A 16,371-nucleotide genomic window follows, 5' to 3' on the forward strand; every position below is an offset into this window, starting at 1 on the left:
TTTTTCATAGAATTAGAACAAATAATTTCACAATTTGTATGGATATACAAAAAACCTTGAATAGTCAAAGCAATATTGAGAAAGAAGTACGGAACTGGAGGAATCAACCTGCCTGACTTCAGACTACTACAAAGCTACAATCATCAAGACAGTATGGTACTGGCACAAAGACAGAAATATAGATCAATGGAACAAAATAGAAAGCCCAGAGATAAATCCACGCACCTATGGACACCTTACCTTTAACAAAGGAGGCAAGAATATACAATGGAGAAAAGACAATCTCTTTAACAAGTGGTGCTGGGAAAACTAGTCAACCACTTGGAAAAGAATGAAACTAGAACACTTTTTAACACCATACACAAAAATAAAGTCAAAATGGATTAAAGATCTAAATTTAAGACCAGAAACTATAAAGCTCCTAGAGGAGAACATAGGCAAAACACTATCTGACATAAATCACAGCAGGTCCTCTATGACCCACCTCCCAGAGTAATGGAAATAATAGCAAAAATAAACAAATGGGGCCTCAGTTCAGTTCAGTCGCTCAGTCGTGTCCAACTCTTTGCGACCTCATGAATCGCCTGATTAAGCTTAAAAGCTTTTGCAAAATGAAGGAAACTATAAGCAAGATGAAAAGACAGCCTTCAGAATGGGAGAAAATAATAGCAAATGAAGCAACTGACAAAGAATTAATCTCAAAAATATACAAGCAGCTCATGCAGCTCAATTCCAGAAAAATAAACAACCCTATCAAAAAATGGGCAAAGAACTAAACAGACATTTCTCCAAAGAAGACATATAGATGGCTAATAAACACATGAAAAGATGCTCAACATCTCTCATTATCAGAGAAATGCATATCAAAACCACAATGAGGTACCATCTCACGCCAGTCAGAATGGCTGCTATCAAAAAGTCTACAAACAATAAATGCTGGAGAGGGAACAAAGAAGAGAGTACCCTCTTACACTGTTGGTAGGAGTGTAAACTAGTACAGCCACTATGGAGAAGAGTATGGAGATTCCTTAAAAAATTGGAAATAGAATTGCCATACGACCCAGCAATCCCATTGCTGGGCATACACACTGAGGAAAGCAGAATTGAAAGAGACATGTGTACCCCAATGTTCATCGCAGCACTGTTTACAATAGCCAGGACATGGAAGCCACCTAGATGTCCATTGGCAGATGAATGGATAAGAAAGCTGTGGTATATATACACAATGGAATATTACTCAGCTATTAAAAAGAACACATTTGAATCAGTTCTAACAAGATGGATGAAACTGGAGCCTCTTATACAGAATGAAGTAAGTCAGAAAGAAAAACACCAATGCTGCGATTCATGGGGTCGCAAAGAGTCAGACACGACTGAGTGACTGCACTGAACTGACTGAGTATATTAACACATATATATGGAATTTAGAAAGATGGTAATGATGACCCTATATGCGAGACAGCAAAAGAGACACAGATATAAAGAACAGACTTTGGGGCTCTGTGGGAGAAGGTGAGGGTGGGATGATTTGAGAGACTAGCATTGAAACATGTATATTACCATATGTGAAATAGATCACCAGTCCAAGTTCAATGCATGAAACAGGGCACTCAAAGCTGGTGCACTGGGACAACCCTGAGGGATGGGATGGGGAGGGATGTGGGAAGGGGGTTCAGGATGGGGGACACATGTACACCCATGGCTGATTCATGTCATTGTATGACAAAAACCACCACCACAATATTGTAAAGTAATTAGCCTCCAATTAAAAAAAAAAAGTAAGTGGGAAGACCTCTTTTCCCACTTACAACTACTACTATGCTGGGTTCAAAGTCATAACATCTATCGCCTTCAGAGAACTTGGCAGCCCACCCTCTGTTGTCTGAGTGTTTTCCACCAAAATGCCCTTCTCTATACAGTCAGAGGCCAACACCTCCAGAGAACATATAATCTCACTTAATTCTTTGACAGGACACTAATGGAGTAGAGTACACTGGCATTGCACAGTGAAGTAAAGCACTGTAGTTTGTATAGAGATGGAAGAACCCCCGATTCAGTGGATGCTATAACTTTTATAATGCAATTTTATGCTGAGAGTTTGAGCACCAGGCAGTGACAGCAGAAGAAAAATGCTGTCTCTGAAATATAGTAAATTTCATACAGGAATTAATTTCAAACCATATAGTTGTTTAAATAATGGAATTACTTGGATTTATCTTCTATCTCCTTCTTTATTTCCTTTGAAGAGTGTTATGCAAATAAATGTTGTTATTTAGTCACTCAGTCACATCTGATTGCTTTGCAACCCCAAGGACTGTAGCCTTCCAGGCTCCTCTGCCCGTGGGATTTCTAAGGCAAGAATACTGGAGTGGGTTGCCACTTTCTTCTCCAGGGGATCTTCCTGACCCAGGGATTGAACCTGAGTCTACTGCATTGGCAGGCAGATTCTTTACCACTGAGCCACCAGAGTAGCCTTATGCAAATAATGCCAGTTTACAAAAAAAAAAAAAGTCTGACATAGCTTTATTCCCATGCCAGGCTGGTCTAAAGGCATTCTGTGGATTGTCTGCCAAGAGTCAACAGGTAAATTATAAGCATTTAAGAAAATAAACAAGGATGGCTTGAAATAGACCTATGCCAGGGCATATTTGGCTAGAGGGCCTATTTTAAAAGAAGAATTTAGGAATCACATTGCTTTACAAGCATGACTCATGTTGTTAGTAATATTTCTCGACAAGCCACTTAAAATACTGAGTGCTAATACTGGAAATGATCTTGTCTTCCACATGCTTTCAAGTATCTTCATTTAAGTGTATATAATTGTGCCTACATTTAACAAGTGTCTATATTTGAACTCTACAAGGTATAGCATTGAGATTAAGAGAACAAATTCTGTATCAGACCTGAATTAAAAATCTTAATCTCCACCATTTTCTTGGGCAAGTGTTTTAGCCAGTTTCCTTATTTGATAAGTGATGATTTCTATATCAAGGGTAATAGTAAGAGTTGCAGTAGTTAATGTACAAAGTGCCAAGCATGTTACATGTCACATGGTAAGACTCATTAAATTGTAGGTATTATTAATCCACCTGCCAGTGCAGGAGACACAAGAAACATGAGTTCAATTCCTGGTTCAAGAAGATCCCCCGGAGTAGGAATTGGCAACCCACTCCAGTCTTCTTGCCTGGAAAATTCCATGGACAGAAGAGTCTGTCCCGCTATAGTCCATGGAGCTGCAAAGAGTCAGACACCACTGAGCAACTGAGCATACACATGCACACACACCCACACATATATTATAGCGACTACCATTCTTAGGAGAAACTGCTAGGGATGAAAATTGTTCATTGAATAAAAACACAGGCAACCAATAGCACAGATTTGTTCCTCTCCTTTATAACTGCTTACCTGTCTAAGAACTGGGACCTCAGCTCACTGCACACTGCCACAGAAATCACCCATCAATTTATCAGATAAATCAGTCTAAAAACTCCAGCTGTACCTTCCCGTAAGGACCCGGTCTGTTGAACCGGAAAGCTTAAAGGCGTGACAATTACCCTTCGACCCACACTCCCCGATAGGTCACCTGCTCATTTAAATAGTGCGTCCCCTCGGGTGCCACTTGATAAAATTTTCGCTGAGCGTTCCTTGAAGATTCGCCAGAGGCGGCTGGAAACTCCAGTTCTCACCTGCCCCGGTGTCCGCGGTGCTAGGCGAGCCACCTTGGTCTGGAGCCCAGTGAGAGCTCAGCGCCGCGTGGGTGGGGTGTCTCCGAAATCTCGTTTCGGAAGGCTCTGCTGGCTGCGGTGGGCGCAGAGGCTGCGCTGGGCGCTGGGGAGCGGAGGGACAGACACCTGCCAGACGCCTCTCATCCCCGCAGGGCGCTACACCCGCCGCGTGCGACTGGGGGATAAGTGAGTGCTCGGCACGCAAGGGAAGCTCCAGCTCGGGCTGCGTGCCGCGGGGCCGCCAGTTTGCGCGTCGGACCCCGGCGACCGCGCGGCCATGGGCGCACCGCGGGACATCGGCACCTTCGTGGTGTGGGACTACGTAGTGTTCGCTGGGATGCTGCTCATCTCGGCCGTCATCGGCATCTACTACGCCTTCGCGGGGGGCGGCCAGCAGACTTCCAAGGACTTCTTGATGGGCGGCCGCAGGATGACCGCCGTGCCCGTGGCGTTGTCCCTCACCGCAAGCTTCATGTCGGCCGTCACCGTCCTGGGCACCCCGTCCGAGGTCTACCGTTTTGGGGCCATATTCAGCATCTTTGCCATCACCTACTTCCTCGTGGTGGTCCTCAGCGCGGAGGTCTTCCTCCCCGTGTTCTACAAACTGGGCATTACCAGCACCTACGAGGTAAAGGGTGAGGGGGTCACGGAGAGAGGTGACGGGGGGAGAGGAGGACTTTTCAGGCTCCTGGAGGAATTTTCCTGGGGGCAGACTCACCACCACGTCGAAATCTCTCCCTGTTCATACCCATCACTTCTGTTGTCCTCCCCTTTCCGGGAGAGGTGTTCTGTAAAGGAGAGGGAAAAAATCTTGGGACTTAACTTTCATGAGCTTGAAGGAAAAGAGAGGCTTCTGAAGTAAACCGAGTTATTTCGACTAGTCTTCACTAAGGTGATTTCTGCTTTAACATCTTTGATTCCAAGTCAAGGGAAAAGATTTTTAAACTTATCCTGGGGGAGGGTCCGTTTTTCAAGTCTCAGCTCCTCCTCCTTGAAATGAATTCCCTCATTCCAGGTCCTCAGACTCCATTTACTTTTCCAGGATAGCAGGAAAATGTGTGTACTCTCTCCTGCCTTCCACTCAGGGGCAGGCACCCAAATGGTTAAGATTCTAATTCTCTTGTCCCAGCACCTGCATTTGAGACGGGATTCTCCACTTACTAGCTGGAGAACCTGTACTGACACTTAACCAATTGTGCCTCTTTCTTAATCTCAAAATGGAAATAATTACACCACCTACCTCATCTGGTTGTTGGGAGGATTAGAGGAGATGATGCAAGGATAGCATTTAGAATAGTGTTGGCACAGGGTAAGGGCTGCATAAATGTTGACCCTAAATATTGGGGTGATGATGGTAGAGGTGGTTCCATTGGGATCACTAGGAGAATTTGGCCACAAAGTTCCTCATCAGCTCTGCCTTCTCCCTCTGTGGAGAGATGATTCAGGAAACCGGCTTTCCAATTGCACAGGTCCACTGATTATAGATTCTTTCAAGTTGTCTGCCAGAAAGGGCTTTGTAAGGTAGTGTGAACATTTGATTTAGTTTAAAGAGCTGTTGAAAGGGGGTGTCCAGCGAGAATAAAAGTTCAGGGCAGGGGTCGGGCCTAGTTCCCTGTGCTCCGTGGACAAAGCTGCAGTAGTGTTCGATTCCAGAGGATGCCGAGCCTCTCAGCAGCTACCTTGTCCTTGAGTTTATAGAATGTTTGCCCTGACCCAACCACTCGGTGAGGCTGCTTCACCTGGCACTGGGGAAGGGCCCTAATGGCACAGCAAGTGTTGGTGACAAGCTGCCTGGGCTCCAGTGACGTCATTCAGGGCGAGGTGCCCCTGGGGTAGCGTTGCCTTCTTTGCACTCTGGTCATTGTATTTGAGAGTGTTTAGTCATCACCCCAGAAGTGAGCAGGATACAGTTTGTTTTGCTCAAAAGTGACAAACTAATTGCCCCAGGCCAAACTCAGTCTTGAGTCTTTTTGGTTGTTGCTGATCCTTACAATGCCTTGAAAAAAGTGAAGTGAAGTGAAGGTTGCTCAGTCATGTCCAACTCTTTGCTGCCCCATGGACAATACAGCCCATGGAATTCTCCAGGCCAGAATACTGGAGTGGGTAGCCTTTCCCTCCTCCACGGGATCTTCCCAACCCAGGGATTGAACCCAGGTCTCCCACATTGCAGGCAGATTCTTCACCAGCTGAGCCACAAGGGAAAAGTTAATTTAGCATTTAATGATGATGATGAGAAGTCAAGTAAAATTCCAGATTCTGGCTTCTTTTGAAACTTAAAAGACTAGGGACTCAGGGCTCATATTCCCTGTGGTGACAGGAACTTCAGTTTTTAGCCACTGCTCTAATTTGCGATTAATTTCTGTATTGAGGCCTCTTCGCTACATCTGCATGGTTACTTTCTTATGATAGAAAAATCTATCTGCATTTAAGTCTTTATCAAACATGCAAAAGAGAAGATAGAAAGGTGTGAAGGGAGTTCTTGTTTGGAGGGGGATGTCAGAGAACATATTTCTTATTGGATATGAGGACTATTTCAAGCTGGTTAATATATGAATGCCTGGTCGATTAACTTATGTATTTTACCTGATGAGATCTGCAGGCACTTTGAGTCTGTGAGCTCTGATCCGTAGTTTAACAACTCCAAAACCCAGAAGGGGTTTGAAGAACCTGGCATGAGGATTTCAGTCACCATAGATGACTGCTCCTCTCGTAGTCACTGACCCGTACCTCTCCAGGGCAGCAACATTAACTCAACCAGAAACACGTTTCCCACACATCCACAGTGGTGGAGGCTAAGTTAGCAAGGCTCCAGCTAAAAATGGCAAAAAGCTAACATTTGCCAAATGCTCAGTACAGGCTGGGTACTGGGCTGCCTGTTTTACATACATTTTCTGTCTCAATACTCAAAATAATCCTTATACTGTGAGAGCCCCATTTTGTAAACTAAGAGAACTGGAGTAAACTAAGTTACACAAGAGAGCCTGAAACAAAGTGGATACATGCTGAGAGGCTCTGCAGTGGTGCACTGCTGGCTGCCTCTGAAGGCTCCTGTGAGTGTTATAACCCCGAGTGGAAGAAGGGCTAAGGCACGTGATGTAGGACACAAGGGCTTGTGGGCACACAGCAGGTGTCCTTGACTAGTGGATGCCAGGCCTTTGGGGACAGAGAAGTTAGGTTTTATGCTATGTCTCTGGCAGTTGGTCATGGAAAACTCTTTCATATGGTGTATTTTCTTTGTTTTATGATAAGAGCTGGAGTCAACTATACAGAATAAGAGGTCCAGCATTGACCTGGCATTCTTATACAAATATGAAATTTCTCCCTAGTTTCCATTTGTTAGCTATGAGACAATACAATGGGGCTTCCCTGATGGCTTAGATGGAAAAGAATCAGCCTGAAATGCAGGAGACCCGGGTTCCATCCGTGGGTCAGGAAGATGCCCTGGAGAAGCAAATGGGAGCCAACTCCAGTATTCTTGCCTGAAGAATTCCATGGACAGTGTTGCCTGGTGGGCTACAGTCCATGGGATTGCAAAGAGTTGGGCACAACTGAGCGACTAACATACACACACACACACACACACAGACTAGGCTATTCGGAAGCATTTGTGATGTCTATTACTGCTTTCAAAGTATAGTCCTGAGAGGTGTTTAACAACTTCCAGACCCACAGAAAAAAATATCGTGCAGGAACCCAACTGAATTCCCCATTTCTTCAGGATCTTTCTGGATTCAACAAAATCTAAGTGTTTAAACTACATTGCCCTTACTCTCTCTCTCTCTTTTTTAAAAACAAAATTCAATAGGAATCTTAGTGTCCCTAAATTATTCAAAGTACCAAGAAGCGTGAGAGATCATGGCTGACAATAGGTGATATCAAACCAAACTTGGGTCCACTTGCCCATACACAGGAACGCCGATTTACTGACTCTGGGTTGTGGTGAAAGAAACTGAAGCTTTTATTATTAGTCTGGGGCAGCTGATTATCAAAAACTCAGACTCCCCAATGCGTTTTAGGGAAGCATTTTTAAAGGCAAGGTGAGGAAGGGGAGTCACCAACTATGTGATAACTTTGGGCACAATTCTCTGATAGGTTTATAGTGAGGTAACCAGGCAGTGTTACAGGGGTAAACATAATCAATCCTCAGGCTCCAGTGGTTCTGGGGGCATCAGTTAATTAGCTTCTTCCATTTGGTGCAGGTTTTAGCATCTGTAAAGCAATTGGGAAAATGTGCACCAGATGCTGTTATCTTGGTACTTCCGGAAGGAACTAAAGGTTCTGTGACTGCTATATGGCTGATTTACTGTTTAAATTGTTACCAGTTCTTCTGGCCCAACTGCTAGTTTTGTCACTATGTATTCAACATCTTTTCAATCATTAATTGTTGGGCCAGACTTTTGTAACTCAGGGAGGCCTGGGAGTCTACAGCTTTTCTATAAACAAGAGGCAGGGTGAGGACATGGGGGCAAGAATCTGTCCTGGGAAGGCCCCATAGGGTCCTGCTTGGTTACACAGATGCCTATTGTTACTCTATAGCTTTGTCAAGAAATCCTAGAGCTACTCTCTGAGCCTACAGATCAGTGACTTGGTCTTTAAGTATCTCTTTAGCAGCCCAGTAGCTGAGGTGGACAAAGAACGTCTCTGCCATTGCAGTAAACAATGAACAGTGTGGCCACGAAGCCATCAGCCACTGCCGCTGCCATCCATGGCGCACCCTGGGAGAGTGGAGACAAGTAGGATACTGGCCCTAAGTAGCTAAGATGTCTATGAAAGGAAGGATTTCAGTCAGCTCAGACTCTTGCATCTTTCCATACACAGAAAAGGACTAAAATCATTAACTTGAGATATCTGTTTTTTTGTGATTAGCAGTAATCTTTTGATGTTCAACTCCATATTCTTCCCTTGCCCCTAGTAAATACTCCTCTATATTCTGGCTCCTCCCTTATCTCTTTGGAACAGTTCCTCAGAGCTATCTGAGAGGCTGCCATCCTGGGCTATAGTCCTCAGTGAGGCCTCAGAATAAAGCATAATTCTCAGCTTCTACGTTGTGCACTTTTTTCCACTCGACATGGAATGTCACTGACATGGTCATGACACTGGAATTCTTGGATCTGTCTTGAGTTAGTCTTGTGTGAGGAAAAATATATACATGTATTTTGTTAAACCTGCTACATTCTTACCTCCATCACATTTTCCTCCTCAGTTTTTTTTTTTTTAATCTCCACCAATTTGGATATACATACTTAGAAAAGGCAAAGATTTCTCTCTCAATTCATGTACATTTATTTTTAATAGAGTTTTACTAAAACAACTTATAAGAAATAGCAGTGCCCTGTTTCCATGCTTCAAAACACCTCTTGGGTTTTCTAAAAAGTCTTTCAAAATATAGTTAGATAATTTTAACACATGTAATTTACTAAGATTCAAATTCTCAAGGCCTATGGCTTTGGTTACCAGCTTCTTAATGTCTTAGATTTAAGATATCCATTTGCATCATTTGATGGTCTCCAAAATCCTGCAGAGTAAGAGAGGAAAGAATTATTACTATGATCCACATTTTCAAGAGGAGTGAGGCTGGAACAAAGGCTGGAACTCTTGCCCCAGTGTACTCACTGAACAGCATTGTGTGTTTTTTACTTATCAGTTATTTTAGGAGGTCCTACTGTGTGTCAGTGCCACTCACTCACTCTGGATGAATCTTAAACACACAGGCAGTTTACTTGCTATTTTGGACAACATAATGGTTATGTACACAGAGTTTGACATCAAATGGTCCCAAATTTGAGTTGTCTCTAACAATTATTAGGTTACAATCTTGGTTTTCTCTCTGTACCCCAGTGTCCTGGTTTCTAATATTCACTTTGTATAGTAACCACCTCATGGACTTACCTGGGAGGAAAAGACATGCAGCAAATACATTATAAATGTTATCTGTAATTATGAAGCAAAAATATCTGGTGTCTTTTCCTCTAATATTTACCAAATATCAGTTTTTCTTTCCTTCTTTTTTCTTCTGTATGTGAAAAGACTGTTAGCCTTAAAATTCTCTGTATATTGTAGTAACACTATTCAAGTTAAAGAATGTCATGGACCCCAGCTTCCTCCCTCATAGCTCAGTGCGTAAAGAATCTGCGTGCAGTGTAGGAGACCTGGGTTCGATCCCCAGGTTGGGAAGATCACCTGGAGAGGAAATGGCAACCCACTCCAGTATTCTTGCCTGGAGAATCCCATGGACAGAGGAGCCTGGTGGGCTAAGTCCATGGGGTCACAAGAGTCGGACATGACTTAGTGACTAAACCACATACCCCAGCTTCCTTCCAGCTGTAAAGTCCTAGGATTCTAACTCTGTGGCACATGATTATATATAAATAGGAGATAGGCACACTACTGACCTACCTCAGAGATGTGGCTGGTTTGGTTCCAGACCACCACAATAATGTGAATTTTGCAGTAAAGCAAGTTGCATGATTTTTCCTTTCTCAGTGCATATAAAAGTTGTGTTTACACTATGCCTTAGTCTATTAAGTGTACAATAGCTCTTTGTCTAAAAAAGAATGTATATACCATAATTAAAAAATACGTTATTGCTAAAAAATGCTAACCATCATCTGAGCCTTCAGTGAGTCGTAAGCGTTTTGCAATAGCAACATCAAAGATCACTGTAACAAACGTAACAATAATGAAAAAGCTTGAAATATTGGGAGAATTACCAAAGTGTGAAACAGAGACGTGAAGCGAGCAAAGGCTGTTGGAAAAATGATGCCAATAGACTTGCTTCTTGGAAGGGTGCCAGAAATTTTTCATTTGTAAAGAATGCAGTGTCTGTGAACAACAATAAAAAGAAGTGCTATAAAACGAGGTATGCCTCTCTATTATAGTCTATTGCAGATGTCAAGGTTGGCTTTGAATAGAAAAATGGACTTAGGCTGATTTAAGTTAAAACTTTTTATTGTAAGGATATGGGCATAGCTCACAGAATAGGAGGAAAAGCTGAGCAAACAGACTATGAAAAGGAACAGAAGCCAGGGCAGCCTCTTCAGGCCACGCTGTCAGGATCAGTCTGCTTTCTGGTTCAGTCAGTTTCTGTCTTTATATCTTGCCTCTAGGATTCACCTATTGAGAAGAGAAACTGATGGGCTGAGTGTAGGTCATGTGACTGCCTTTTAGCCCAGGCAAGGCACCCTGACTGACAGTTCTGCCACAGTTGCCTAAAGTGGGAAAGGGTTGATTCCCTAAGTGTATCAAGGGAAATGTATTGGGTAGATGCCAAGAGAAAGGGGAGGACCACACTTTGTTCATTCTAAAAATGCAGAAAATAATTGCATTTGTATGACATTCTGCAAAAGGCAAAACTTGTAGGGATGGAGAATGGATCAGTGATTGCCAAGGTTTAGGGATGGAAAGAGGATTTGACGACAAAGGAGCAACATGAAGGACTTTTCTGGGGGTGATGAAACTGTTGTGTGTTAAAACCATTGAACTGGGGCTTAACCTAGCAGTCCAGTGGTTAAGACTCCGCACTCCCAATGTAGGGGACACAGGTTGCATCCCTGATCGGGGAACTAAGATCCCACATGCTACACAGTGGCCAAAAACAGACAAACAAGCAAACAAAAAAAATTTTGAACTGTACTCTAAAATAAGGGTCAGTTTTGCTATTTGTAACTTAAAATACTAAGTTAAATAATTTGTACATCTATGGCTGTACACATGTACATAGGTAGCATATGTACACCTATGGCTGATTCATAGGTGTACATATGATTCATATGGCTGTATACAGGTGACATATGTACACCTATGGCTGATTCATGTTGAAATTTGACAGAAAACAACAAAATTCTGTAAAGCAATTATCCTTCAATTAAAAAATAAATAAATTTTAAAATAAAATATTAATTTAAATAACATTTGAATAATTTAAATTAAACTATTAATAGTGAAATAGAAATGCAGGATAAAAATTAGTTATGAAGTTTCTTTAAAGTTTTAGCCCCTTTACTTCTCAAGCTGCTGGTTTTTAAAAAGTGTCCAGAAGTTTTACATATTAACCATTTTTCCTTTTTTTTGGAAACAGTATTTAGAACTTCGATTTAACAAATGTGTTCGCCTCTGTGGAACAATCCTCTTCATTGTTCAAACAGTAAGTAGCCATCAGTTCATTTATTTTATCTTCTTTCCATCTACAGTGTTTTTAAACAAGGCACCTGGGTCAAGCTTCTTTGATAAATACGTGAAAGAAAAGAGGTTGAATGTAGGAGGAAACACAAAAGTAAAAAGGCCTGTCACTACATAGCATTAATCCTTAAGATCATTAAACCTTGTCTCAGCAAATGCATTATTTCCTGAGAAAACAGTGAGTTAAGTGGACACTGAATATTATGTTGAACAAGCAACAGTTATGGTTAGGAAAATATGTTTTTTCCTCTTATGTCTCCCTCTGTCCCTACCAAAGTGGCAGTAAGGGCATGGCTTAGATGACAAAGATATTTGAAAGAACTGTACTAGCTGATAGTAGGAATTATAATAAAGGGAAAACACATTGTATATTTCATAGTATTTTTGCAGTGTGTTAAGTAATAGATTTAATAGAAAATATTAGCTGACATAGGAATAAAAAATTTGAAAATAATTTTCCTTGAAAGCATACTTAAAAAAAATGAATCAATGCACTCTTTCAGAAATTGAACTGTAAAACCTAATTGATATACTCACTGAGTATAAAGCAACAACATCATGCACTCAGGAGGAGTTTTTAAAGCTAAGTGCACAATCCAACAGGCTTCCCAGGTTGCTCAGCGGTAAAGAGTCTGCCTGCCAAGCAGGAGACGCAGGTTCAGTCCCTGAGTTGGGAAGATTCCCTGGAGAAGGAAATGGCACCACACTCCAGTATTCTTGCCTAGGAAATCCCATGGACAGAGGAGCCTGGTGGGCTACAGCCCACGGGGTCACAAAAAAACCAACAAAACCCCCCACAATCCAATACTTCAAAAATATGCAAGTATAGATTTACTGATTGGCACAAATGGAAATCAAAGATTTGCCAAGTCATCAGTGACAGAGATTGCTTCCCACCCATCATCTTGTCACGATCATTGTCACATAATTTAGACCTATCTCCCTCTTGGCAGCTAAGTCTTTCATGAATGAGTTTGATAATGGAGGTCGAGGAGGGAGTTTTCAATCTCTTCCCTATTTATAATTCCATTTCTCCAGTCAAAAGCTACCCAAGACAGAGTGCTTTGCTACAGCAAGACAGAGTGCCTTTGTAAATTATTTAACTTAGCTTCATTTTATATCTTTGCTAGCTATGTAGCTTAAATTATATTTGCCCTTAACACTTGCAGTATGAAAGAAAAGAGCCCTCTGGGATCTGGTAGAGATTCTGACCCAGAGCTGAGGCTGGTAGCTTGCATTCCACCATGGAGTTCAATCCCTCTTTGGATCATCATTAGAAGTGCCAACAGAAATGTAAGAGTGGGGACAAATGTTAAGAAGATGGCTGGGTCACATTTTCAAATCTTTAACTTGGACGATATAATGACTGTGGAAAGCTAGTGCATTCCTGCAAAAGGAGGGGAGCTTCAGAATCCACTGTTCGAAGGACTTACTTCTATAGATCTATTCATGCAATTTAATAAAACATTCAAACACTGAATGATATGTTTTTTTCATAGTATGTTTTATAGTATAATCATAGAATTAGCCTCTATGTATTTGAAAGATCAGATGCAATGAAAATGATATTTTGAGAATATTTATCTTACTGTTGTACCCCAGATTAATAGATATTTGTTAAGTATATGAATGAAAAATAATAATATTAAAAAGGTAGAGTAGAATTTTTGTTGGCCCTCAGGAAATTTTAGGGCAAATTTACACTTTTGTTTAATTAGTGGTCATGCCAACTTTTGCAAACAAGTTTCCAAAATTTTCACTGCTTTACCACATCTTCAGTGATTGACAAAAGTTTGAAAGCATATGAACGAGCATCGCCCTTTTAAATCTGTACCCTTTCTTTCTTCCAAATTGTTCCAGATCTAGGAAAGTTGGTTTCAAACTTGAATTGATGGATTAGTGACTATCTGCACTAAGCACTGCATGAAAAGTCCACATTTTTACATAAAATTGGTCATAAAAGGCTTTTGTAACGTATGACCATACCCCAAATAGAAAAGGAGAGTCAACTTCACTTAAATAACATTTTCAAGTTGCAAGAAAATTTTGTTAAAGTATATTAAAACTATGGTTTTTAATTTATAAGTAAATTTATAGAAAAATATCAATATTTCATTTTGTAATTCATACTATTTATTTGTTTTCTTTTTTCATCTAGATTCTGTATACTGGAATTGTTATTTATGCCCCTGCCCTGGCTTTGAATCAAGGTACATTTTGGAGTTAATATGTCACTCATGCTTGGAGGTTCACTTTTAACAGACTTTATTCTCTCTTTGGGGAGATGGGGAGGTGGAGGAATGCTTCCAGTAACCTGCATCAGCTTGAAGCGGATCTGGTGGGTTCAGTGTCTACACAACAGCTTCTCTGGGTTCCTGAATTATAGCTCAGAAAGGTCTGTAAATTAGTAGAAGGTTAGAACCCTGGGGGCTTCCCTGGTGACTGAGTGATAAAAACATGCCTGCCAATGCAGGAGATAAGGGTTCAATCCCTGGGTCGGAAAGATCTCCTGGATAAGGAAATGGCAACCGACTTCAGTATTCTTGCTGGGAGAATCCCATGGACAGAGGAGCCTGGTAGGCTACCATCCATAGGGTTGCAAGCATCAACATGACTTAGCAACTAAACAACAACAGGCTTCATTGGGCTGTGTTTCTCTGGGAAGTGCCAACCAGCCATTCTCCATTCCTTCAGAATGAACGCCCCCTGTAGTCTAAATCATGAATGGACTGCACTTGCTCCCTTTGTGTTTGTAACCTGGAGCCCATCTCCAACAGTTCAGTTCAGATCAGTCGCTCAGTCATGTCCTACTCTTTGTAACCCCATGGACTGCAGCACACCAGGCCTCCCTGTTCGTCACCAACTTCTGGAGTTTACTCAAACTCATGTCCATTGAATCAGTCTTCTGCGGCCATCCAACCATCTTGTCCTCTGCTGACCCCTTCTCCTCCCACCTTCAATCTTTCCCAGCATCAGGGTCTTTTTAAATGAGTCAGTTCTTCACATCAGGTGGCCAAATGGTTCAACATATGGTTGAACTGTTGGAGTTTCAGCTTTTGCATCAGTCCTTCCAATGAATATTCAGGACTGATTTCCTTTAGGATGGACTGGTTGGATCTCCTTGCAGTCCAAGGGCCTCTCAAAAGTCTTCTCCAACACCACAGTTCAAAAGCACCAATTTTTTGGCGCTCGGCTTTCTTTATAGTCTAACTCTCACATCCATATATGACTACTGGAAAAACCAGCTTTGACTAGACAGACCTTTGCTGGCAATGTCTCTGCTTTTAATTTTGGGAAAGACGCTTACTTCTTGGAAGAAGTTATCTCCAATAGGCTTCTGCGTTATTCAGCTCAGACTTGGTCCCATTGTAAAATTGGGCAGGAGGAGAAATTTTTTTCTCCACACTTTGAATGTGATCCAAAATACAAGAAAAAAGGTCTATGTGATTTGAAATATTAGATTTCTCCTGGTGACCAAAGGACAGATGGTTATAGTAGCCTTATAAATAAATATGTGACAATTTTATGGATCAACAAGTTACTCTCTAGATTTGGGAAGATAATAGCTGTGAAACTGGGATTGTTTATTGAGGCAAAGAAGTGAATTAGTCATACACTCAGAAGGCTTCAGGGAAACTACATACTTTAAATTCTTATCAGTTAGAAGCAAATTTATCTCTGAAACTTCCTTCTAAAATGGACAAGTGGAGTCTGTGATGGGAAGAATGTGATGCAGTTCCTCAAATTAATATAAAATGGAAAACCTCAAAGAAAACAAGAAAAGGGAAAACTCCTTCTAACTGCAGATTCTAATTTCTTAATTTCATGATACATAGGTAATAGTTGCCATCTATATTTATAAAGCACAGCAGTATCATTACAAAGAAGAAATCCATTATATAATGTGATGTTGAATTCTGAATGTCAGGCATGTGTCTTGTAAATATTACCAACATCGTGAATGAATCACTTCATATGTAAAGAGCTGAGCTATAAACTTCATAAGTTACCTATTGGAGTTAAGTATAACTGAAATATTGGCTTTAGAGTTTTAAAGTGCAGTTCTGGGAATAAGAAACACTACCTTCAATGCTTCAAGGACTGTTCTTATCAGTTTATTGAGCCACTCCCTGGGAGTAAATTAGGATTCGAGGCATTGCATTTTGACCACTTTAATATCAGCCATGTATTTGACCATGGGCTTCCCAAGTGGCTCAGTGGGTAAAGAATCGCCTGCAATGCCAAAGACACAGGAAATGCCAGTTCAATCCCTGGATCAGGAAGATCTCCTGGAGGAGGGCATGGCAACTCACTCCAGTATTCTTGCCTGGAGAATCCCATGGATAGAGGTGGCTACAGTCTGTAGGGTCACAGAGTTGGACCTGACTAAAGCAACTGAGCATACGTGGATTTTACTGTAACAAAGCAGCAAACACAGACAGAGAGAGAGTACTTGGTGTGCAAC

At 41.5% G+C, this 16,371-nt stretch overlaps 1 protein-coding gene across 3 annotated transcripts in view; it reads left to right on the forward strand.

Moving 5' to 3' along the window:
• The window catches only part of SLC5A8 (solute carrier family 5 member 8), a 135,210-nt gene that overhangs the window by 64,354 nt on the left and 54,485 nt on the right, over window positions 1-16,371 (forward strand). For 2 of the 3 annotated variants that reach the window (XM_025283642.3, XM_025283643.3), the window contains exons 3-4: window positions 11,806-11,871; window positions 14,065-14,116. In XM_025283642.3, the coding sequence (XP_025139427.3) occupies window positions 11,806-11,871; window positions 14,065-14,116 (118 nt within the window). Of the gene's footprint in view, window positions 1-3,193; window positions 4,357-11,805; window positions 11,872-14,064; window positions 14,117-16,371 lie in introns of those variants that run through there. The other variant, XM_006043582.4, reaches the window with a different exon arrangement.

Source organism: Bubalus bubalis, chromosome 4, assembly GCF_019923935.1.
Source record: "Bubalus bubalis isolate 160015118507 breed Murrah chromosome 4, NDDB_SH_1, whole genome shotgun sequence".
Lineage (NCBI taxonomy): Eukaryota > Metazoa > Chordata > Mammalia > Artiodactyla > Bovidae > Bubalus > Bubalus bubalis.